The sequence below is a fragment of the Genypterus blacodes genome, unplaced genomic scaffold, assembly GCF_046128005.1.
Source record: "Genypterus blacodes isolate CSIRO-AG114 ecotype Tasmania unplaced genomic scaffold, CSIRO-AGI_Gbla_v1 ptg000015l_1, whole genome shotgun sequence".
NCBI classification, from domain to species: domain Eukaryota; kingdom Metazoa; phylum Chordata; class Actinopteri; order Ophidiiformes; family Ophidiidae; genus Genypterus; species Genypterus blacodes.
Window position 1 is genome coordinate 2377528 of NW_027466829.1, and position 24973 is coordinate 2402500.

Genomic DNA, 24973 nt, shown 5'->3' on the forward strand with positions numbered 1-24973 from the left:
ATTCGCGGCGGGAAATTCGAGCGTTGATGTGCTGAAGGCGACTTGTTCGTGAGTACAAGTACATGTTGACAGTATATTACTACTCGTGTGTATCATTTCTTTGTGGAGTTGCTTATAGTACGTCTGAAAATCCCACCAATGTGCTGCACATGCTGCTGAATACATTCCAAGTGGCAAAATGACCCCAAAACATGCATCAAAACATGTCAACTGGGGCATGAGGCACAGTAGTGAGGTCAATTAGGCTTTTGTGGACTATTCAGTGTATTATTATGTCTGTACTTCCTAAATTGTTCTCATTGCAATTGTATTTTATGTTGCATCGTTTCCATTTTATGATTCATTTAACTTGGAGGAAGCCTAAGCTTAGTTTAAAGGGATCATTAATAATGTAGCCCACCAGGAGTGTTTTATAAGTGAACCTTTTCTAAAACTCAGGCCCCCCCCATCATGGCATTGCTGTATGAAGGGATCAGCCAGCAGCTAGACTTCTCTAGCTGTGGAGAGGAGGGAAGCAACAGCGACAACAGTTCAGATGAGTGCAACTCTGAGATCCTGAGCCCCGGCTCTGCATGCAGGACACCCAGGGGGAAGCGCCACTGCAGCAGAAGCAACTCCTTATCCTCCTCTGTCCTCTCCAGCCCCATCCCCTATGCTACCTGGAGCAAACTGAGGCTGTGTGACTCTCCCAGCACACCCAAGGTGGGGAAGAATTCAAACTGTCAATCAACTATCTGTCGTTTTGTGTATCTCTGTGGTCTTAACTGACTTATCTAAACTGAATCTATGTCAAACCAATTCTACTTAAGTGGAATGAAACGCTCTTCTCTTTTCCCCCCTGCAGAGTCTGCTATCTAAGTCGTCCCAGCCTTTATCCGTCACAAAGATAAGCCGCCATCAGAGGTCCTTGCGTTTCTCCTCAGCTGCTGCAAACCTCACGCAGTATTGCTATCAGGCTCTGTCTGTCAATGTGAACCCTTTCACCCCTGACACAGTGCGCAAGAGCAGTGACTACCAAGGGCAAAACACCAGCAGGAGTGATGATGATGATGACATTGGACGCAGGTACAACTATTTTGTATGGTTATAGAAACTCTGTCAGGTAGAGAACACAAGATTTGACTGCTATTTTAGAACACAATGTAGGACATTACTGAAAAATGTGTTAACTTATTATATATTATAAACCCTCATGTTGAAATGGAGTTGAGATTGGTTTCTATAATGGAACATGTGTGGCATTAAACTGGTTTTACTACTGGATTTGAGTACCCTTACACTGTAAATCCTCAAGTAATGCAGTGTTGTTCAGAGATCAGGCACATTGTGAAGCCTTGAGATTCACATCATGTTCTTCTTTCAGACTGAAACATAGCCTGGCGTCATCTGAGGAGGATGATGAAGCATTTTTCCCACCGAAGGTACACTTAGTATTAGTATTGATATTATTATTAATATTATCAGTGCTTCTGTTGAATATACTACCACTCTGAGAACAATTTCATCATCCGGCTTTGTCATCTTCAGCCGCCTCCTCAGTTATTGTTCTTGCCCTTGGTTATTGTTCCTCCCCTTCACTCCCACTTCCGGGATCTCCAGTAAACAAAGATGCAACATGCTTCACTTGTGGAAGTAAATCCATATTTGGTAACTCATCAAACAGAAACCCAGCGCAGTCGGCTTTGATCAAACTGACGACTGAGCTTTTGTGACAAGTGCTGTCAAGTGCTGCCCTAGATCAGTTTGTATTGTTCTGGCCAAATGATACGCTGTCATTGACTCCTACTTCCGGAATCTATCAATGGAATCTCCAATGTAAAAAACCAAACACTGGCTGTAGCGTGATTCTCTTGTGGAAATGAATCCATATTTGGTAACACACCAAACACAAAGCCAGTACAATTGGCTTTGATCAAACTGACGACTGAGCCTTATGACGAGTGCTCCTGGTTTAGAATCGATGGCGTTTCACCCTCCCATCTGTTTATCTGGCAGAAACGAGTCGCCCAAGAGCTCATGCTGTCAAGATACGAAAGCGAGTTTCTGGAGCTCGAGCGCATCGGCGTGGGCGAATTTGGAGCGGTCTACAAGTGTGTGAAGAGGCTGGATGGGTGCTTGTACGCCATAAAACGCTCTCGTCAACCCCTTGCAGGCTCCGCAAATGAGTGAGTCAGCAACATGTCAATCAATTGTACAGATTAATCCAATTTCAATTTTTGATTTTAGACATGAGAATCCATGTTGACAGCGGAGGATGATACTAACTACAATTGATGCTTTTATGTCCTCTAGGCAGCTGGCTCTAAAAGAAGTGTACGCTCACGCCGTGTTGGGGCACCATCCACACGTCGTTCGGTATTACTCGGCATGGGCAGAAGAAGATCACATGATTATTCAGAATGAGTACTGTGACGGTGAGTTCCATATATAAAAGCAGCAAGGAAAGAGTTGAATTCATTGAAATTCTATAAGCCTTTGAGTGAGAGATTTAGTGTGTGTGTGTGTGTGTGTGTGTGTGTGTGTGTGTGTGTGTGTGTGTGTGTGTGTGTGTGTGTGTGTGTGTGTGTGTGTGTGTGTGTGTGTGTGTGTGTGTGTGTGTGTGTGTGTGTGTGTGTGTGTGTGTGTGTGTGTGTGTGTGTGTGTGTGTGTGTGTGTGTGTCCTAGGTGGAAGCCTCAGTGATGCTGTTGTGAAGAAGGAGGTGCATGGTGAGCTGTTCTCAGAGTCGGAGTTGAAAGATTTGCTGTTACAAGTGTCTTTGGGGCTCAAATACATCCACAGCTCCGGCCTCGTACACCTGGACATCAAACCAGGTATGCCCCTTTGCACATTCTTCAGTTTGTATTTGCTTGTGTTAACCAGACTAAAACTAAAAGTGCCCAAATACCTGCCATGCCAAAGTTTCTGACGTTTGAAATCCTTGTAGGTAATATATTCATATGCAATCGGCCCAGCATAAGTGGAGAAAGTGAGGAGGAAGACGATGGAAGCACAGCAGGAGTCATTTACAAAATTGGTATATCATTTGATGCAACATCATGCATTTCTTTGTTCTGTTCATCACTTGTTATTTTTAAGGTTCTTGTGGTTTTCTGCAGGGGATTTGGGCCATGTGACATCTTTCAACAGCCCACAAGTAGAGGAAGGAGACAGTCGCTTTCTGGCCAGTGAGATCCTGCATGAGGTTATATTTAACTCTTATTCACATTGTGTAACTGCTGGCAAGTCATTGGCTTCCCTCCAAACTCGACACGTCTGCTGTGATGGATGTGGGATTTTTATCTCCGTCCTTTCTCGGCTTGTCTATCTGATCAAAGACGTCTCTAGCATCTGTGCTGTTTCTTTGCTCCCCAGGATTACAGCCATCTCCCCAAGGCAGACATCTTCGCCCTGGGCCTCACGATGCTGCTGGCAGCTGGGGCTCCTCCTCTGCCTCAGAATGGTGATGAATGGCACAGACTCAGGGAGGGGCACTTACCCAGGCTGCCGCAGGAGCCACCGCCTCCCTTCAGAAGCCTCCTTCAGGTTCTCTCTATGTTGATGCCTCAGCAAATACTTTTATTATTTTGTTATTTGATTACTATGCTTCCCGCAATATAAGTAGCAAGTTTCATAAAGTGCATCAACAGAAAGGCTGAACCGCTTTCTTGCCTGTTGGAAATACAGTTGATGCTGGATCCTGACCCGACCAAACGTCCCTCTGCTAAGGAGCTTTGCAAGCACACGGTCTTGAAGGACAAAAGGAGTGGGAGGCAGGCAGCTCAGCTTCGCCGAGAGCTCAATGTGGAGAAGTTCAGGACAGCCATGCTTGAAAAGTAAGACAAGAGAATATGCATGTTGAGTTTCCACGTTTCAAGCCACACAGAGATTTAATGTTCTCCGCTTCATGGGAGGATTCCAGGATTAGGTTTAGCTTTGCTTTGTCAGTATAATAATGACAAGTAAATGAAGATGATTCTTTCATCAGAAGGGCAAACCTACAGTATTTCTGAGGTTTGAGGTGACATGGTGACATGCATGTGACCAACAGGTGGCAGAATTTCACATTTAATTAACAATGTGAAGGCCTATTTTGCAATATTGTACACTTTTACACTTGTACACATGTCTATCTCAACTTGAATAACTCACTCCCATCTTCTTTTCCCCAGAGAGCTGCAGGAGGCTCGTCTGGCAGCTCTTTCCCCCCAGCAGAGTCTCCCTCCTGGGCTGCAGTTCACTGAAAAGCCTGGATCTCTACCCAAAGTGGGGAGGAGGCTGGTTGGTAGGAAGGCAGCACGATCGATGAGCTTCGGTTGCCCAGGGTATGGATTCTGATGGGACATGAAAGCCTATATGCTTGCCTTTTTCCCTCCCCGATTGATGCAGCTACTTTGGCAATCACATTCCGGTGACAGTGCAGCTTGAGTCGAGAGGAAACTAAATTAACAGATTCCCAGAGGGCCACGGTCTTGTTGATCTTGACTGAAATGACAATGATTTTAAATGACTGAGTTGTTGTGTGTTGGAAACTGCTACTGAGAAGTGTACTTGAATGTTAATGAAATGTTTTTAAATACTGTAAATAAACATTTTAAAGCATTTTATCAGATGGGTCTCCTTCCTAATGTGTTTTAGCATCATTGCACATGTTGAACAGCAGGGAGATTCTGTAATCCCAAAGGTCACATTGTCAAATACATGTGAACATCAAGGGACTTCCCGGAGTTTCCAGTTTAAAGTCACTGATCAACTGCCACAGATAACTGGACAAACTGTATAACTGACTAAATGAATGAAGATATTGGACATCTATATAATATCCTATATTTTCTCTGCGTATGCTGTATAATGATATTTGTTTCTTTCTCGTATTTGTCTTGTGGATTCCTTTACTTTGTGGTCAGTTAACGCTCAGTACACAAACAAACAGTGCAGGGCAGGTAAATACCGTATATCAGGGGTCCCCAAACTTTTTCCTGTGAGGGCCACATAACTTTTCCCTTCTCTGATGGGGGCCGGCCGGGGTCAGTTTGTAACAGGAAAAGTGTGACAATCGCAGGGGTGCCTAAGTCAAATTCTTTCGTCTTCTGCTGCAGCTGGGCATATACATTACCCCCGATTTCTTCAATGTGTCTGGTGATTGTACTCGCCGACAGACTCACAGCATTAAAGACATCTTTCTTCTCGGGACACACCTCCTCCGCGACAGCATTCAATTCTTGACAAACTCTCCATCAGTAAAAGGTTTACCGCTGCTTGCTATCAGTTGAGCAACCCGAAAGCTGGCCCAAACGGATGACTGGTTCAGCTGAGCTTGGCGTACAAATGTATTCTGCTGAGCTAACAGTCCACTTTTTAGCTTTGAGAGTTTGTCTGCTCGCATTTGGCCTTGCAAGCTATCATACTTGTCTTTGTGACGGGATTCATAGTGTCGGCGCGGATTGTATTCTTTGAATACCGCCACCACCTCTTGACAGATAAGACAAACAGCCTTTTCTTTGCATTGAACAAAAAAATAATCGTTTGACCACTGCAGGTTAAATACCCTGCATTCTGAATCAATTTTTCTCTTACCTAACCTTTTTGCCATTATTCCGTTCTATTTGACAGGGGCGAGTCTAGTATTCGCGTGGCCAGACTGAAAAAAAAAAAAAAAAAAAAAAAAAAAAAATCATAATGCGTCTCTGGTATTGTTCAGGGGGCCGGGCCAAATGTGGAGGCGGGCCGTAACCGGCCCGCGGGCCGTAGTTTGGGGACCACTGCCGTATATAGTCACTGTGCTGCATTCATGACAAATAGGAATTTAAGGGGTTACTGTTTGTGTTCGCGACACTGTTGGGGTGACGTTCTAAATTACAGACGGGCAACAGCTCAAACAGGTGCTGGTTAGAATTGATGTGGTCATAATAACACTAATAATAGAATATAAACGTCCATAGTCTACACATACATTGTCAATGAAGCGCACGGAAATGTGTGACAGTTCTGTATCCGACACTATTTGAAGGCACCACCCAGACAGACCCTCACGGATCAGAGTAGACAGATGTGTGTCTTCGGACGAGCGACCACATAGTTTCGTGCTTCATCCTTTAATCACACGACGGTAAGTGCTGTTTGTCTAAAAACCGTCAGTTAGCATCAGCGACATCAACTGAGTCGAAACTAATTGTGCTTCGCGGCTAAGTTTCGTTTAAGTTGAACTCTAAACTAACTTTGTGACGTTGTGATGCTCGGCTGCTAACAACGTACCATTAGCATTCCAGCTAAGCTAGCCAAGAGTTAGAGATCGACAACAAAAGTATCATTTTGTTTGTTTTGTTGTGGTTGATGCTAAGTGTCTCTTTTGTTTTTGTTTTTTGAAAGTGGCTTATTTTGCCGGTTTCCTTGCCGGCCGGTAGATTCCCTTCAGTACCGTGTTGTTATCAGCCGTTGCGCCGTTTTTGTTTTCGTCTGAACTCACTTGGACTTGATTGCTGTTTCCTCCAGTGTGAGTTCTGAGTCTGATCCACGATGGATGTCACAGGCACACCAAAGACGCCGCTCCTCATGCTGGCCTTCCTCCTTAAGACAGACTGTGGAAACACCGAATACCGAAAAGAACTTTGCTCCCTCGGCAAAGAGCTGCGAAACTCCCTGGACATCAACTCTAACGGCCTCTACACCGGGTCCCAAGAGGAGGGGAGGCTGGAGAGCGATGGATCCCTACCCATCTGCATCACAGGCTCTTTTGATGACATTCAACCCACAGTGGAATTCGAGGAGCTCGGTTAGTAAACTACTACATCCATCCGTCAATAAAGGGAAACAAACACAAATACTTTCACAGTCCAAAAGTCATGATGCACATTCACGTTTTTATTTATTATTTCTTTGAAGTGTATGTAAAGGATGAGCATGTTTTCTTCATCTGTTTGCTGCACGTCCTGACAAATTCAGAAGTGTGAAGTTGAAATTTTCCATTATGAGAAAAGTGTCCTTGTGGTAAAGTCATGAGTTCTGTTCTTATGCAGTGAACGCAGAAGAAGCTGTGCACATTGAGGAAGTGGCAGCAGAGCTGAGAGAGATCGCAGACCAATTTCAACGCAGGGTCATGGCTGGAGCTGCAGAGAACCTCAGCAGGAAACTGTCACGTTCACCATTAAACGTGAGTCTGCATGGAAGGCGTGGATTTCTGCAGTGTTAAGATTCTAGTTAATATAATTGTCAGCTGTCAGTGCCAAAATGTATTCCAGAATGTCTTATCACATTTCTACATTAAACTGTACAAAATTGCCAATATCCTTCATAGCATCAGTGTAGACAGGCTTCAGGTGGTCAAAACACCTAAAAATTGAAACTGGAAAATGATACACCCTTAGAATAATGGCACATTTGGTATATTTCAATGTATTTCTGGAACATTTATTATTGTGAATACATTAATAAAACATCCACGAGGACGCTGAAACAATGCAACAACAGAAATTGCCCCAGTAATTGATCGTAAAGGTCTACCACTAACGTTCTAATAAGCTGACTCAGTGCCTTAATGTGGTAAAGTATCAGTGAATGCATGAAAGTATCCTGATGCCTCCTTTGTGTTTCTGCTCTCCAGATGTGGAGTACCCATCTTCAACAGGAGGTTGAGCTGTTGCTGAGGCACGGTGTGGTTCTAGATCAGCTACCTCAGGAGCGCGTGATCGTGGCGCTCACCCTCACCCTTGTTAAGGGGGTGTGTGAGCAGGCCCCCCGACTGCTGAGGAACGTGTTCAGCACAGCGCTGCACTACATCAGCTCCGTGTTGACCAAGTCAGCTTAGAGGGGAAAAACCTACTGGGAATAACCTTAAAGTTCATCTGCTCCACCTGGCCAGCAGAGTGTGAAAGGAGCTGCATCTATCTGTGGCAGAGGAGCACTCGCAGCTGCATTACTGAACTAATGAGATGACGTGTCAGCATGAAGTATTTCTGGAATATCTGTGGTTTTTCACTTGAACTATGAACTTTTGTAATGTCAAACTTTATTTTTATAATTTCAATATTTTGCTTGTGTTCAGTTATTTTAAAGGGAGATGTGTCCTTTGTGTCCACTTTGGTGAAGATTTTCACATTTGCTCCCAAGTTGTTTTGGGATTTGGAATTGAATTGTTAAATTGTAATGCAGCTTTAAAGATTAAACATGCATTATTTGGAGATCACATCTTTGGCAATTTGTTGTTATTGACTCACATCGTCAAACTGAAACTCCTGAAAGCACCACAGACACTTTCACTCACATTTGCTTTTTTTTATTCTGGTCTCAATGTATCATAGGAAACTGCAAAAGGTACACAGTGCTATTTGTGGGTCCTTATGGTCCATCTTGATCCGTACTTTCTTACATACAAGTTTCCCTTTGCACACACACACGCATATTTTCAGTCCAACAGTATTATACACAAGGGCGTCCTGTTATTTGTGGCCCCAAAGACCTACAGCAGTGAGGGTCTGTATGTTGGTGCATCCCTGTGAAATATGAAGCTGGATGCTGCTGTTTTCGTCATAAATCATTTAAGGGCCAATTCAGCTTCCTTTGCTTCACATCAGGCTCCTAACAGTCAGAGTAGAGACCTGACCTCCTAATCAGAGAATAACTTTATTTTTGGTTGAAAAAAATTTGGGCAAAATACTGGTTTATGGCACCTGGCCAACAAATAAGATGGGGAGGAAAGTAACAGAAGTAAATGAGGTCAGTAAAGGAGGTTAAATAGCATTGTTTGGTTATTCAAGCATTTAATCCATGTATATGAAACTGAAGCCTGAAGGTTTTGCTGGTGTTTATATTTTAACCATCTAGAGTCGTCGGCTTTACTTTTCATTAAACCTACCGAGAGTGTCGGAACGGACACTTTACTTACGTTTTCATTAATTGGCTCTAACAACCATGATCATACTGTTATGATACCAGCATCAAAGCCCAGGCAGTCACGTTTGTTTGGCGAAGGACCTTAAAAGCAGCAGGAGGTAGAAAATCAGGAACTTTCCTAGAATATGGAATAATTCTGGAATTTCTTTTTCCTCATACATAAACATAATTGTCCAAAAATGAGTAGAAATTTTCAAAAACCTCAAAATGTACCCTTTAAATTGAATGCAACTCCAGTAAAATTGTGAAAATGTCTCCAAGACTCCAAAGAGTTAAAAGTATCAAAACCCAGAACCCTGTTGTAACGATGCAGCTCACAGATAGACAAACTAATACTGTGACCTGCTGTAGATCTCTGCGTCTTTGGACCATTGTATAGAATGCCATATTGATAGTGACAAGTTATAATAGCAATATTGGCCATCAAAGGTTATTTTTCTTGGAATCATTGATCATTTCTACCACATGCAGACTACATTTGCACCAATATGTTTCCACCTGTGTCATCCCATCATCTGGACGAATGTCAACTAAATATGCTGCCGTTTGTGATACGGAATGCGATGTGGAAAGACTGAACATCATACTGGGATTGTGAGAATGAGTACATCAGGTTTGCCTACCAGTGAAAGGATCAGAACAATGTATCACAGTTGAAGGGGAATAAGATAATCAGATGCGATGTTCCTGCATAGAAGGTGTTGAACGCTAGAAGCCCTTACGTCACACGGCAACAGCTACCCTGGAAGTTAACTGTACAGTACCCCGACTACAGTGGGCGTAGCTGTCAACTTTCCAAGTGGGTGTGTTGACTCAAACAGAAAATCACAGAGACAACACAAATCTAAATAAGCGTCAACAGGAGAAACACAGACATAACACTTTCCAGAGATGAATGCACAAATCAGCGCGGGGACATAATTTCATGTGACTCCCAAGAGAATTGAGAAGAAAAAAAAACTGTACAGATGAGTGCTTAGTTTGTCCTTTTCTTAGTGAAGGTGGGCAGGAGGAGAGTAAAGCATCATGGGTCATCATGGAGCAGGTAGCCAGTGGATGAGAGGAGATCAAGGGCATTTTAGCAAGTCTAAACCTTCAAATGCCATGTGTACGACTGTACCAGCACCAAAGAACTAATTTCTAAATGTAGAGAAAGGTTCTTCTATCTTCTACTTCCTCCTGTATCTCATTACCCCATAAGCCATTACAGCGGAGAAGGCCAACAGCACACCTCCATACAGCAGCAACGGCAGCCCTGCAGCTTTCTCTGGCTCTGGTTCTGGCTCTGGTTCTGGCTCTGGCTCCTTCTGCACAGGGATCTGAGCTGGGGCCTCCTCAGCTGGGGCCTCCTTAGCTGGAGCATCTACAGTGGCATCTAGTGGGGCTTCTGGCTCTGCCACAGTCTCTGGTTCAGGCTTGGGCTCCTCTGACTGGAGAGGCAAAGCGACGGGCTCTACTTCCTGTTGTGGTTCTGAGATGGTTTCAGGTTCTGCTGGCGCTGTGATAAGAGGTGTCGGGGCCTCCTTAGCGGGAGACGGGGGCGTCGCCTCAACAGGCACTGGGGCGGTAACAGCAGCTGGTTCTGGCTCAGGTTCTGGTTCCACTGCAGGAACAGGTGAAGGTGCTGCAGGTTCTGGGTCGGAGGAGATGGGAGCAGGAGGTTCTGAGACAGGGGGAGGCAACTCTGGTTCTAAGCTGAGGGATGGCTCTGCTGACAAGCTGGCAGGCGTCTCTAATACTACTGGCTCCTCTAATGAAATAAAGGAGGTCTGGGTTGTGAAATCAGAATCGGACGCCATTGGAACAGGTGCAGTCTCGTCCCTAAATCCTTCCCTGAGCGCGGCGAGGTCACTCTCAGTGCCGAGCACGCTCATCATGCTTTCATCGATCCCTCCTTCTTCGGCGCCTTCCTCCAGCAGCTCAGCCTCCTCACGCTCAACGTGAACAATGTCCGAGTTTGAGGAGTTGTTCTCACTGCGCTCCTCGGCCAGGGCCACACCCTCAATGCTGTCCAGGCTCTTGACGTCTTCGGGGTCCATCATGCTGACCTGTGCCCAAGACTCGTGACCGACCAGAGACACAGGTAAACTTTCTGTCTGCCAGGAGCTCTGCCCGCTGTTGTCGTCGCCAGCGCAGAGCAATGAGGCAGGAGGACTGAGCCGGTCGGGGTGCTGCTCACCTGACAGGATGTAAATGTCGTTGCTGTCTTCGGCGATGGTCCCAGCTTGCTCCTCCTCTGCCTCAACGCCAAATATTGCGCCCTGTGGAAGACAGAAACGGATGGCATCAACACATACTGTGAGTAATACCAGTAAAAAGAGTCCTGGCTGGGCTCACAGGTGTTCATTTGCATAGTTCATATAAGATGATGTAAGGCAAGGCTCAAGCAAGAAATGGTTAAATTTGCATCGGAAAAAAACACCCAACAACCCTTACAATTACTGTGTGTGTGTGGAGAATGTGTGTCTCTGGGTGAATAATTACAGAAAATAATTGCACCTGATCATCTGGCCTTCAGATTTCAGCATTTTGTGAAGAGAATGCTGAGAGTTATTGACTAAAACTTACAGCAGCTGCAAACAACATTTGAAAGGACACTTTAGAATCCATGTGACTGCTCACAGTGAATTGCACATTAGGTTGGCCTTGCATGCCACCTTGTGGTGAGCAGACACCACCAACATTGGATTATGCACCATCTCTGTAAGGCTTTCCTATTACGCAACAGCCAGATCTGACGATTGTGTGTGTGTGTGTGTGTGTGTGTGTGTGTGTGTGTGTGTGTGTGTGTGTGTGTGTGTGTGTGTGTGTGTGTGTGTGTGTGTGTGTGTGTGTGTGCAGAGTGAAACAAAGGTCACTCTGCATCATATAAACTAAGTGAATGATGGTCAAACTCCTCAAAACCAGTTTGCCACGTCAACACTTGGAAGAAGTGCAACAAAAAAATAGCATGAGCGAGTGACGCTTGCAACTTGTGCTGAGTGATGCAGACCTTTGAAGAGGCCCAGAGTGTGTGAGGTGCTTCACAGCCCATTGATCATCACACACAAATTACAACTGGCTGGCCTTAGGGTTAGTATAAAAATAAAATGGACTCATCTGTTTAAGAACAGAAGTGACAACCAGCAGACAACCTGAACAGAAACACACATGTGCAGAGGCTCGTCTGGATCAGTGTGAGAAACGAGCTCGAGTCAGAGCTATGCTGCTGTGCATGTCACACAGTTTAGGTGTGTCCAGATCAGACCAGATACAAAGAGACAGTACATAGAAGTGTGTGTCTGTGTCTGTGTATGTGTGTGTGAGAGAAAGAGAAAGAGACAGAAAGGATCGGACAGCACAGACCTGCTCCCAAGGCAACACAATCTCCATAGTTACCCAACATTCACTTTCATAAGCCGATTCCAATGTGGGAGGGTGATGAGATACAGCACAGGTTGATTGTACTTGGTCACAGTAAATTAATCCTCCTTTACTTATGCTTCTGTTGTCAGCGAGTCAAAAAAAACATCTAACTAAAATCATAAAATGTACCAAACTTTAAGCAATCTGCTCAAAACCCTGCAACAATAATGATCATAAGGGACAAATACTCACCATACCTTTATTGTTTGTGTTCCATTCCCTCTTATCCACCAGCAGGACACAAGTTAGTAGAGCTGCTACCTTTCAAATGTGTGTGTGTTATCGTCAGGTGTGATCCATGTGCGCTCCCTTTGCACCAAGTCCACTTTCCTGATCTGCAGGAAGGGACGTACAGTCTCTGCTATTGCATCACTTTTGCTCGGCGGGCAGCTTTGTATGTCATATCATGAACTCACACTGCTCTGATAAAACAGTTGCAGTTGAACAGTGAAACACGTGTACAGGCATTTACAAGCCTCCAAGCAGGAAACATCCCCAAACACATAGAAACTTTGGAAGACTCTCACAGGTTCTTGTTAGTTTGGCACGTGGCTGACACACACTGCAAACATGCCACAGCTCCCTGCAAATGCAACCTTAGGCTTAAAAAGGCAACAAAATGTCAGATAGACCCCTCCCTCCTCCAAACCTAAATCGTTTTGGTCTATGTAGAATTGATAGTTGAAGTTCATATAAGTTGACAACACCATAACTGATTACACAAACATTGGACTTGGTGATAATTATGTGAAAATGCAGTTAAGGTCAACTGAACAGAGAGAAACAGATTCAGCTGACTCAGGTGGTGGCCAGGAGGAATCTTCATCACCACCATCACACCAGCACCCTCTTCCTCGTGCTGTTACTTCACATCAGTTTACAACCAAAACAATGAAAACTAATGAAATCATTGTTTCGTCCACAAACGAATCCTCTATTTAGCAAACCCCCTTCTGCCAACAGCACCCCCAGGCTTCATGATGGCAAAGCAAACGGTTCTTAGGATCTACAATAAAAGACGTGTTCTAGATTATAGAATAATAATAGATTATCATTATGGAAGAAATGCTTCTGCAAGAACGCACACCCAACAAAACTCAAGTTTGAACCTGTCCTGCTCAACGCTGGATGGATTTGTTTCCTGTCTAACCTCGTCTGTGAGCCGGTGAGTTGGTAAGTTTTTTTTTTTTTATGAAGCTACAAGTGGGTCAGTCCAGCCTCTGGTGATGTTTTAAAAGGATTATTAGAGTTATTTCCGGTGGCGCTGGGCTCGCACGGTCTCTCTGCTCCGCTCCCAGTCTGTCCTCCTCATGCAGCGACACGGTGATGTACATGTTTCACGCCGGCGCCGACAGGAAAGTGCTTACATAACACGGAGGAGCACTGCACAGGGCCGCATGACATGCAAGGGTACGTTAAGAGTTCATTATCCTGTACGTCACGGTAAAACAATGCGTTTCCCTTTGTCTTTGCCGAGAGGTCAGGTGGCCACTTTCTCTGTCTCGGGAGTCACGTTACATCACGCACGCACACACACACTCGCACACACGAGGTGCCCAATCGGTTTGCACACAGCAGCTTTTACTGTCAAATTTTGAAGAGCCCACAGAACAGGCAGATAGTGAAAGCATTAGATTACAACTGTCCCCGTTCAGTGCAAATGTCCTCATCCCCACTCCACTGTTCCCCGGGACGTGCACAGATTAAGAGAGACTACTTTTGTTCCTGCCAAATGAAGTGTGCGGCACATTAGGGTCATAACGCTTTATGGCATTCCACTTTCACCAACAAAGGGCGCTGTGAGAGCAACCCAACCCCGACACGCGGTCACGACAGACACAAGAGGACAAAATGTCTTCAGAGTGGACAGGTTAGAACATCGGCTCATCTGCTTTGTTGTTATCTAAATACAGATTAAAGGATGTACACGCTGTCCTTCTCTTCACATTATAACACACACAGACATTACGACTAACTTCTATGCCATTTCTTCAACGTCACCTTTTAAACACCCTACCTGAATGTCAAGTCTCGGTCCTGGTCTAGGCACGAGCACGTCGGGTGAAGCTTGAGAGGTCTATGTAAAATGGAGATTGTACAGACGGAGCAGAGGTGGAGATGTGCGTGCAGGCAGCTGTCAAACTAAGGCAGATTTCACTTTGCCTTTACTGGCTCACCACGCCCGCCCACTTTCCTCCCTCATCTCTCACTCCTCCCATCCTTTATACTCTTTCATATTCCAGTCCAGTCCCCTCCTCCACCTCCTCCTCCTCCTCTGCCCTCTGTCTCTCTCTCCATCCATTACCAATCAACCTCTGGCTCATAGCCGTTCATCTCTGTGACATAACGCTAAGTAAGAACTTAGCCTGGTTTAGTGCCGGGGCACCGCGGTCGCAATTTATCGGACAAAAGCGAGCAGAGCCGTCACGACTATGACGTAACGGGGTAGACAAAAAGCAGTCACGTGACCTTTCGTCAGGATGACCTAATTTATGAGAGGCCATCTGTGACGCAGTACTCTACATCTGACAAGATGGACTCTAAAGTCTAAAACATGGCGAGAGGAACAGAGAACAATGTCACCATGCATGCAAACAACAAGCTCACATGAGATGTTCCTGTTTTTCCGGTACAGGAAACAATATACTGTGATTTAAGGTAAACATGTTTAACAGCCTGTGATGTTACTGAACGACATACGTGTGCTGGTGTGATCAAAGCAGGGAGGGGATGGGTGAGCTTAACATGTCTATAGTCTGCCAAATATTTCTGCTGTTAGTCAGGCAGCAAAGAGACACTGAACAGAATGAGTTCTTCACAGCCCAAAGGGAGTTGTAAGCGTACCTGCTGTAAGTGTGTTAGCCCTTCTTTTGCATGATATTTGAATGTTATAAAGTGCAGGTTGAGTCTTTCTCCACACAGCTGAGGTTCTGTAGTACAGTTGGTATCAAGAAATAGTCAAATAAGCAATTCTATCTAGAGCAAATTTGCAAATAAGTCATAATTTCTGCTGTTAAATTGCTATGGAGGCTCGCTGCTGCCCTCAACTGGGCGTTAAGAGCATGAGGGGGGATTTCCTCCTGGTCCCTTCTTAGCTCTGCACATCTGTATCACTAGCGTTACATTTAATCCTTAATGCCTCCAAGATAGAGCACACAGACTATGAATTCAAATGATTAACACTGGTAACACTAAAACAGACTTTACCCAGGAGTCACTCGGGGGAATTACAAAAACTACTTGTCATAGATTTTAGAATAAGAAGCATGAGTCGGCAACGTGAAATGCTTTCTTATCCACATTTCCTGCTATGGTTACTCACCCATCCTCCCTGCTGGATGATGTAGTCGGCCTCTGCCTCCTCCAGGAAACGAACCCCGAGAGGCACCAGGTCGGTCGGTGACTGGCCCTCCTTCTGCAGGGCCTGGAGCAGCACAAGGGGCACGAGCACCTGGAGGAGGAGAGAGGGGGGCAGAGGACATCAGGTCAGAGAAGGAGAACAGTGGCGATCAAGACTCATATGTACGAGAGGCTGTCGGGTGTTTACAGGAGGTTTTAAAGGATAGAGGAGAGAGTAATGTTGCCTCACCTTGCTCCAGCCTCCTTGTATGTGTGTTGATAGATCCAGTATTGTGTCTCTGAAACTCTGGTAGTCCAGAGGGCTGAAGTACACAGACAGAAGGACATTAACACAAACATGCCCCCTTTAATGTGTCTAAATGTCTGTAATACAAAGTGGCTGGAGTGAGTACCATCCATCACAAACTGCTAAATGTAAAAGTGTGAGGATGTACAGTATGTTCATGAACGTAGATTTCATTTCCTCTTATACTGTATTAACACCATGACAAAAAGAAATATTGTCCGTCTGACTCCTACGCAAGTGTTCATCTGTAGCACAGTGTAAACACATATTTGTTCTGAGGCACAGAGGCCTGAATGGCTGCTTGAGGTCAGTCAGGAGTTCACCACATTGAGAAAGCCGTGCATCAACATTGACTTTGAGATTTCACCTTGTTTGCACATTTCCCTCATATTTCCTCTGCAGCAGTGTGGTGTGGTGCCTGTGCTGCTTTCAGTTTTAGGTGAAGTATAGACTTAACTAGATCATATGGAAGCAGTAAAGAAATTGGGACCATCTTGAAACAGTGAGAGCTGAAGGTTGATTCAGCATCACATTATTTTACATGTGAATCTACAACCAGCACTACTATGAACCGACCGCCGCTGAGCAGAGAACTGACCCCGTGAGGAGTGTGTGTACTGCTTCGGCCAGGTGTGTGTCCAGCTCTGTGGCCACTTGATCTCCCAGAGCGGCGAGGGGGTCCTCTATGGAACTCTCCGGGTTGGCTGGACTGAACACCGCCGATGTGTGGCGGCTGAAGCCCGTGCTGGCTGCAGGCAAACAGAGAAGTTACCACGGTCACTGCAGCTCACTTTAACAGAAATGTACATGACACGGTTTTGTTGAAAGTTTCTGGAAAATGGGAGCAAGTGTGTGTGTGTGTGTGTGTGTGTGTGTGTGTGTGTGTGTGTGTGTGTGTGTGTGTGTGTGTGTGTGTGTGTGTGTGTGTGTGTGTGTGTGTGTGTGTGTGTGTGTGTGTGATCACTTACAGACAGAGATCTCATCTTCCAGTAGTCTCAGCTCTTCCTCTATCTTTGCTTTAATCTCCATGTTCCTCTCTCTTTCATTCTGGCCATCGCCTAGTAAAGATAATCACAATACTTATCAGCTTCAGGGGAATTGTAGTTCAACATGAAATATGGTAAACACTATAAACCCTCAAAAGTATCAAGCGCTTAACGAGTCAAAAGAGCGTTACCAGCATGTCTGGCACACACAGATAAGATGATTTCAGGAAGTGACCAGTAAACTGAAACGATTTTTCTGGCCACATCACCATCACATCCAACCAAAAGGCAAAAAGATTGCTCATACAGTATCTGCCAGCACCTAGATGGGGTAATGTTTCTGGAAATGCCACTGTTTTTCTTTACCAAGCAAAGGTTTGTAACATTGAGTATAGCGTTGTCAGCAGTCTTGGTATGACATCACATTTACATAGTTTTGAAACAAAGTAGCTGTGTGTGGCTGATGAGGGAGAAGAAGAATGTAAAGCATCACGCCCCTCTGACTTTCACTCCTCCACATACTGATCCTCTTAAAGCACGTTTGATGAACACCTAAAGGTGAAAGAAATAGTGCTTTAGGTCCTTCGCCAAGGACCGCTGATGCTGGAGTAAATTATTCATGAGATTCAGTCTTCACCTCTGGGACGAGAGGAACCATGCAAAGGGGGCGTGTAGGTGGATACAAAGACCTTGAAGAAACATTAAGGATGCATTCTCAACCTAAACATACTACTACAGCTACTACTGCTACAGCTACACAACCCACAGGCCAACAGCAATAAGTGATCATCTGCTTCTTTGGACGTCTGACAAAAGACCAAAATCTGTTTTTGGGGAACTGAAATATGAATCGTGTAACCGACACTGGTTGGCTCAGCCCCTGTCACGCTCTCTGGTGTCCTCTGGAGCTCACACATGAAGTGCCCGAGGATAATTATTGTTTTTTCCTGCGCCCGGTGCTGTTTCAGCACTTAGTCAAACAGCTAGCTGGCCAACTATTCCACTATGGTCCGCTGCCGTGAGAGTAATCCTGTGCTGATTACACACGACAGGCTGTCAGAAAGGGGACCCGCTCAAGCGAAAAGTAGGGATCAAGAACTTGTATCCCTTTCTACGCCCATTTCAAGCACATTAAGACAATGACAACAATAACGAGTGGCAGGAAGTCGGTGTAGGAAAGAAGCAGAGACATAAAAGCACAACAGCTCATAGGTTCTATTCTCCAAGAATTCAAATAAGAGAGCAGATATGTTCCCTGCTCAACTGACTGTAGTGAACTTGTGATTTTAGTAGACTAATGTGATGACTGACATGGCTTTGGCTTATTGGCTGTAAACCTATAAAGATACAGCCTCAGTTTCCATTTGGTGACCGATTTGTGGGCCAATGGCTTTCAATATCAAAAATCCTACTTGTTTTAGCTTGAACCAAAGATCACAGGAGCCAATATTACTAAAGACTGCACTGATATTAGATTCTGTGAAGACTTTTTAAGATATGCAGCAAAATATACTCTGGGCTGAAAATCTGACCTTGTCCTGTGACCTTGACCTTTCACTGTCAAATACCGCACAGTGCGGGTGCAAGACGAAGAACAAGCCATGGCACAACTCGCAGTTATAAAAGCTGCTGCTGCAAAGACGGCCAGTACTCTGGACTCCATATTGGAAGGACTCTAGCTGGGGGTTAAAGGGTTAAAGGCAGTATTACATGACGTGCATCATATTTACAAGCACCGGCTTTTTCATAACCCACATGCCTGAATGGACGAACCAGCGACTGGACAGAAACACAAGAGTTTCAGCTGGTGAACAGGTGGCAACACGCCTACAAACCCTGAATGTTTTCCTTCCCGACGAGTGTACACAAATAGAAACGTGTGCACACATGAGAGTTGCCCTTCCATGTATTTCTGATATTAACAACAGACAGCCACAGAAAGGGCAAAGACAATCCTGTACCTCCAAGTTACACTTCACTTTCTGTAAAGTTTGGGGTCATCCTGGCTCTTCTTCACTTTCATATGCTGGTAAAGCCTTAAGGGAAACGCTGATAGAAAATGAACACAAAGATCTCTCCTCTCACCTTGAACTGAAGTCGGTCCCTGTGATCTCCTTGCAGACGGCAGTCCCAGATATTTGAGCACAAGGAACTTGGTTTCATAATGAAATCCCTCAGGCACAGTGGCAGTAATGCAGGTGGGGGAGCTTGAGCCCGAAGTAGCCATTATATAGCTGTCCATCACACTTTCAGGCACATAGGTTCTTACAATCAAAGCTGGACTGGAAGTCTTACCTAGGGAAAAGCAATGGTTGATGCATTTCTGTCAAATACAGCAATTACAACAAAGAGTCCAGATCAGGTTAAGGACTTGACCCATAATCAGACATGATCAAACATGTCCCTCAGCATTATCACAGACAAGACACGTCACATTGGCTTGATGCTTGAAAAGGAAGCAGATCCATAAATAACTATCTAAAACCACAATGCTGCTAACTGTTGCTAACAGTACAGAGGATAGCATAGATATGAAGTGATGGCTATTATCTGTACATTACTGACTTCAAACAATTCGACTTACATAACACACACGTGGAACCTATGGGCGTGAGTAACCTGTCAATGAGCGTTCAAATTCTTAACACACAAACTTGTAATAATATCCCCCTATGCGCTTCAGTCTGCCGTCTGTAACTGCTTTCTAAACTTGTAAAAGTGAACTCAGTAGCCTTCACGGTTGACGGAGACGAATGAGGTCAACGCCAAACGGACACAATATCAGATTAGTGTCACATTTGCCAAATAATAAGTAACTTCCGGTCGCAGTTATCAAAATAAAACACCCCACAGATGATGGCTTTGTCTGCATTTTTTAATAATATAGAGCACCAACGTTACAGTTATCTAATTTTAATGGTTTGGGGAAATTAAAATATCAATAACGATTACTGCTCGATTTCTTAGCGATCTTAATAGGGTAGTTCATTGTGGACACACGTGCCTGTACAATATGGGAATACATATTTCGCGTTTTAGAACATATGAAACTTCCGCAATCTCTACTACCATGAAAAATACAGTTTTAAGTAAAAGAGAAAAACAATCTGTTCATATTTGCAGGCAGCTAGCTTTAACGTTAACATCCCACGTGAGCTGCTATTGTTGTGGACACGCAGGAAAATAAACTTGTTTAATAGAGCTCTTACCGTCTTGGACCAAAGGCAACAGTGCAGACAAAAGACTCGTTTGGCTGCTAATGTCCGACACGCTGTGGGAGAGAACAGACCAGTGTGTGTGTGTAGCGTGTGTGAGAGAATGTGGACTAGGGCAGCAGCAGCAGCAGCAGCAGCAGGTCTGTCAGACTCAGTACACTGTGTGCTTTACAGGCACACACACTAAAGGTGGATTACGCTACAAAACTAACGACAATAACTACAACCAGTTTCCGGTTAGAACTTTCTAAATAATACGCTCGAGATGTTATTAGAGAGAGGGAGAGAGAGAGAGAGAGAGGGAGAGATACTTTTATTCCAAACTGAGAAATTGTTCAGTCACAGCAGCATAACAGGTAACAGTAAAACAGTTAAACACAACACACACAGTAGTAAATAAGAACAGTTGTAATAAATATAAATAAATACAAACACAGTAGTAAAAATGCAAATGCAAAATATTAATAATTAAAGGGCAGAAAGAGTTAAGTGTGACCTAAACAGAAAGTATAGGGCAGAGTGTTCTACATTAGACAGAGGTGAGGTGTTTGAGGTGTTTGCTTTATGTTATAGCAATGGTGTAAATGCTGTTAATGAAAATACCATAAGCCAAAGCTGCTACATTAAATAAAACAATGCAAGATTAAGTCACGTTGTGCAAACTAAAGATCAGGGAAGTAAATGTATTACTCAAAAGTCTCAACTCTGACATCATATTAATGAGACATCCTTTATGATGTCATTATCCCGCAGAAATACATTTGTGACAGCATTCATGATGTGAAAGGCTGCAGCTGTGACATTATCTGTGATGTCATTATTGGCTGCAGATGTGACATCATTCGTGGTGTCATCTTGGGGTGCAACAGTGTTCCGTTTATGTCTGTCTAATAGAGGTGGTTCCCGTGTTGGCACTAAATTGCCACTAGGTGGTAGCAGAGACTGCGAACAGCACGGACAGCCTCCAAACCAATGGTTTCATTATAAATCACGTCAAACGTGCACAGAAATGAAATGGTCGGCCTTGGCGGCGGTTTGCGTTCTCTGGGCGCTTTCTAGTCGCGCTTGTAAATATGATAATTGGTTGCAGTAATAATTGTGGTCGTAGTATTGGTGGCGGTAATGGACAATGGAAGCGGCAGGCAGCACTAGTAGGGGTCCAGTGATATTTATATAGTCTATCTGACTGAGGACTGAGGACTTATGATAATATGATGATATAATATGAGAACAATAATTATTTCATATATACTGTATTTTATATGAGGATGCCGTCTGATGTGTGAAAAGTAAACTGGATTTGTTTGGGTTAGTAATGAAGTGGGCGTGACCTCCGAACTGAGCGCTCCGATTGGTCGGTCCGGTGTTGTCGCTGTCGAACGAGTCGTGTTGAAACCAGTAGTCATCATGGCGCTCACTTCCTCAGTACAAGGTAAAGAGGTGTCGTTCGCTAATCTTTCCTAGTTAAGCGTTATTCGAGTCATTTTACCGTGCAAGTCGTGGCTGCATTACACAATAAAACATTAAGCTGGTTGTCGTTTGGTTTTAGTTAACGTTACATATGATCTACCGATGTCAAACATTGATATGGCTAACACTAGCTAGCTTTGTATGATGGTCGTAAACCGGGACGAATTTGACCTGCTCTTTAACCTGCTAGAGCTTTACATATGTTAATACAGACAAAAACAACTTCTATCTCCTCGATTTAACAAACATCCTCATCTACACATTCACTCTAGTTAGCGACTGTTCGGTAATTATTCGTGTTTAGATCGCTTATCTGCCGAAGACGTCTGGCTCGCGCACGATAAGTAGATGCTAGCTAACGTGCGTTTCAAGATAAAGACCCTCGATGTTTTGTCGCATCGCTTTGTGTCCGTCATTTCGCGTCGTTTGTTGCTAATTAAGCGTCAGCGCAGAGTTGAGCTTTGCTGTTTCAGTTTGAGTGTTTATCTCGTTTGAAGAAAATAATGTCATGTCCTTCAATGTATGTTCCAATCTGCATAGTTTACAAATTGCGTATCATCACTTCCTTACTATTATAGCCAGTAGGTTTGGGGCTGGATTTGACAGGGAAGCAGATGGTTTTGTGGATTTGTTGCCATGGATATGAACGACAACAGACTGCGGTGTAAAGCTCTGCGTACAAATAAGAGAATACACCATATTAAGCAGAAAATGGTTAGTTGTGTTACTTTGAGAGCTCATGTAAATACAACTTGGAGTTATGTTATAATTCTGGCTCCCTATTCTGGCGTTTGTGTCCACTATGTTGTTTTAGTGGTAGTTTTGAATGTCATTTTTTTTTATTGCCCCTTTTTCTTCAGTTGTAGTGATGATGAAACACTGCAGATGAAGAGCAGGACACAGACACCACACCTTGGGTCATTCTCAGATATGCAGAAATGGGACAAAACCAGTCCCAAACCAGTCAGTTTAAGATTCTATCAGTCCCTAGTCCAGAATATTAGATTAACCTTGCTGTGTCAGTTTCTCTGTGAAAACAAAAATGTAGCCTGAAAAGACTGCAATCTGAGCGCCAAGGTAACAGTGTGGTGTCATGTGGAGAAGAGCAGTGAGTGATGCTGGGAATAGAAAGACTAGATTCACCAAAGTAGTGCAGCGGCTCGTGTATTGTTGACATAGGAGGCATAATGTGGATTTTCGACAAAATATAACACTGACAATCCACATTTACCAGCCTCTGAAGAATTGGAGCATGTTGTGAAGGAGTTTCTTTGTGATACGTTGTTATTTGCCGCCCACAGAGCCCCCATACAGCCATCTAATAGACACACTCCAAGATGGCAAAATCAAGTTCTTCAACCCACAGAAGTTAAACGATCCAAGATATGGTGAGTTCATGGCAGTAGCTCAGTGGGTAGAGCTTCCGCTTGAGAACCGGGAGGTTGCTGGTTCGAGTCCCTGCCGAGGTGCCCCTGAGCAAGGCACCGAACCCTCAATTGTTCCCCCCTCTGCGGAGGGTGGTAATGTAAGTCGCTTTGGATAAAAGCGTCTGCCAAATGATCGTAATGTAATGTAATGTAATGGCCGCCTGGAACTGATTCACCTCATCCCTCATATTTCACACATGGTACTTTAATTCTTTACTCATTTAAACTTTGATGTAACATACTGGTCCACTTTAAATAGCACTCATGTTTCAAACAACCCACAAGCCTTCACCAGGGCGACGAAGCCTTGTGGGTTGATGTTCTGTTCATGTTCAGTAGTAAGACAGTGACACATACTTCAGGAGTTTGTCGCTCCTCAGCTGAAACGTCTTCTGCAGCTAATACTGTAATTGCCTTATTGTTGTTGCCTCTCTATAGAGAAGCTGCCTTTATCCATCCGTGTCTTATTGGAGGCAGCGATTCGGAAGTGTGACGGCTTCTATACAAAAGAGGAAGATGTCCAGAATATCCTGGATTGGCAGAAGCAGCAGAATCAAGCGGAGGTGCCGTTCTCTCCTGCACGAGTCCTCCTCCAGGACTTCACGTGAGTTTCACTAGATTTGACGTCCATATTGTCCCTCTGTCTTAAAGCTTATTTCTGAGGAGTAGGATCAGGCAGTCATTTCCTGAATGAGTCTGATTAGATGTTTGGTTCATATTGACAGGGGCATTCCTGCTATGGTGGACCTGGCAGCCATGAGGGACGCTGTGGCCAAACACGGCGGGGACCCAAGCCTCATCAACCCCCAGTGCCCCACAGACCTCATCGTAGACCACTCACTACAGATTGACTTCAGCAAATGGTGTGTGTGATTAGAATGTCGAGCTTAAAAGAATTCACTCTGATTTCTTCCAGTCGTTCCTCACCTCACCAATGTGCTCAACTTGTCCAAATGTTGTCCAAACAGTGCCATACAGAACGCTCCCAACCCAGGCGGAGGCGAGGGTCCAAATCAGAATCAGGGACCGGCTCGGCCCGCGCCGTCCAGACCTCTACCCAGAGGAGGCTCACAGAGCTGCGTAGGCCAGCGCGGCTCCTGCAGCAAAGCCGGCTGCAGCGAACCCGTCACCTCCCCGGACCGACCCTCCAACTCTGTCCAGCAGATAGAGAACACGCCTCTCCTCTGCCCTTTCCACCTGAAGCCCGTCTCTGAGTGAGTGCTGTGTTTCAGTCACTATGATAAAGAGAGCAGCTACAGGTCAAATCATCGACACGTTGTTAAAATTGTAACTGTTGATGTGTTGTTTCCTGCAGCACTGACTCGGCTCTAAAGAATCAGGAGATGGAACTGATCAGAAACAAAGAGAGGCTTCAGTTCTTTAAGGTATAACACAAGTTTTATCTACAATTTATATTTATAGCAGCGGGAAATTGTCCACCGCTGTGTCAGCAGTCAGAGAGCTGTAAACATTGACCTGTCTGTGGCCCTAACAGTGGTGTTCCAAAGCCTTCACCAACGTCAACGTGGTTCCTCCGGAAATCGGCGCCGTCCACCAGGTCAATCTGGAGTATCTGTCCCGAGTCGTCCAGGTCAGCGACGGCCTGATCTACCCCGACAGTGTGGTGGGAACCGACTCGCACACCACCATGATCAACGGCCTGGGCATCCTGGGATGGGGTAACAAATATCTTACCAGCTCCAGACGATTCAGTCACCACAATTACGGACTGGACTGAACTGGATTGTAACGCTTGTTGGTTTGCTTTCCTTCGCCAGGTGTCGGGGGAATCGAATCGGAGGCGGTGATGCTGGGCCAGCCGGTGTCGCTGACCCTTCCACAGGTGGTGGGCTGCAAGCTGCTGGGCTCCATCAACCCCCTCGCCACCTCCATAGACATCGTCCTGGGCATCACGAAGGTGAGGTCGCGTCTTTGAGAGCACACGGTAGAAGGATGAT

At 44.8% G+C, this 24973-nt stretch overlaps 4 protein-coding genes across 5 annotated transcripts in view; 3 read left to right on the forward strand and 1 right to left on the reverse strand.

The window, feature by feature from the left end:
• The first annotated feature begins 5 nt into the window (after positions 1–5).
• wee2 (WEE2 oocyte meiosis inhibiting kinase) lies at positions 6–4519 on the forward strand. Its single transcript, XM_076171617.1, has 12 exons — positions 6–48; positions 439–702; positions 845–1065; positions 1364–1421; positions 1996–2165; positions 2293–2414; positions 2665–2811; positions 2925–3014; positions 3097–3182; positions 3353–3523; positions 3665–3813; positions 4150–4519. The coding sequence occupies exons 2-12, from the start codon at positions 451–453 to the stop codon at positions 4313–4315; spliced, it is 1632 nt and encodes a 543-aa protein (XP_076027732.1). The 5' UTR covers positions 6–48; positions 439–450; the 3' UTR covers positions 4316–4519.
• Positions 4520–5961: 1442 nt separating this feature from the next.
• On the forward strand, positions 5962–8161 carry bida (BH3 interacting domain death agonist). Its single transcript, XM_076171626.1, has 4 exons — positions 5962–6086; positions 6470–6749; positions 6994–7127; positions 7578–8161. Exons 2-4 carry the CDS (start codon positions 6494–6496, stop codon positions 7779–7781), a joined length of 594 nt encoding a protein of 197 aa, XP_076027741.1. The 5' UTR covers positions 5962–6086; positions 6470–6493; the 3' UTR covers positions 7782–8161.
• A 667-nt stretch (positions 8162–8828) lies between these two features.
• Positions 8829–20266, reverse strand: bcl2l13 (BCL2 like 13). 2 transcript variants are annotated; one of them, XM_076171600.1, is made up of 7 exons: positions 20113–20266; positions 18989–19198; positions 16886–16975; positions 16516–16666; positions 15861–15933; positions 15594–15722; positions 8829–11127 (listed from the first exon to the last, which is right to left on the reverse strand). In XM_076171600.1, the coding sequence occupies exons 2-7, from the start codon at positions 19143–19145 to the stop codon at positions 10036–10038; spliced, it is 1692 nt and encodes a 563-aa protein (XP_076027715.1). In that variant the 5' UTR covers positions 19146–19198; positions 20113–20266; the 3' UTR covers positions 8829–10035. The 2 variants fall into 2 exon arrangements, with proteins under 2 accessions (XP_076027715.1, XP_076027722.1); XM_076171607.1 differs by lacking the exon at positions 20113–20266 and adding an exon at positions 19488–19689.
• Positions 20267–21445: 1179 nt separating this feature from the next.
• Positions 21446–24973, forward strand: part of ireb2 (iron-responsive element binding protein 2) — a 9748-nt gene continuing 6220 nt past the window's right edge. Inside the window, exons 1-8 of the mRNA XM_076137771.1 lie at positions 21446–21550; positions 22890–22976; positions 23454–23619; positions 23741–23878; positions 23984–24229; positions 24331–24400; positions 24511–24694; positions 24794–24933. Of these exons, the coding sequence (XP_075993886.1) occupies positions 21526–21550; positions 22890–22976; positions 23454–23619; positions 23741–23878; positions 23984–24229; positions 24331–24400; positions 24511–24694; positions 24794–24933 (1056 nt within the window). The 5' untranslated portion in view covers positions 21446–21525. The remainder of the gene's footprint in view (positions 21551–22889; positions 22977–23453; positions 23620–23740; positions 23879–23983; positions 24230–24330; positions 24401–24510; positions 24695–24793; positions 24934–24973) is intronic.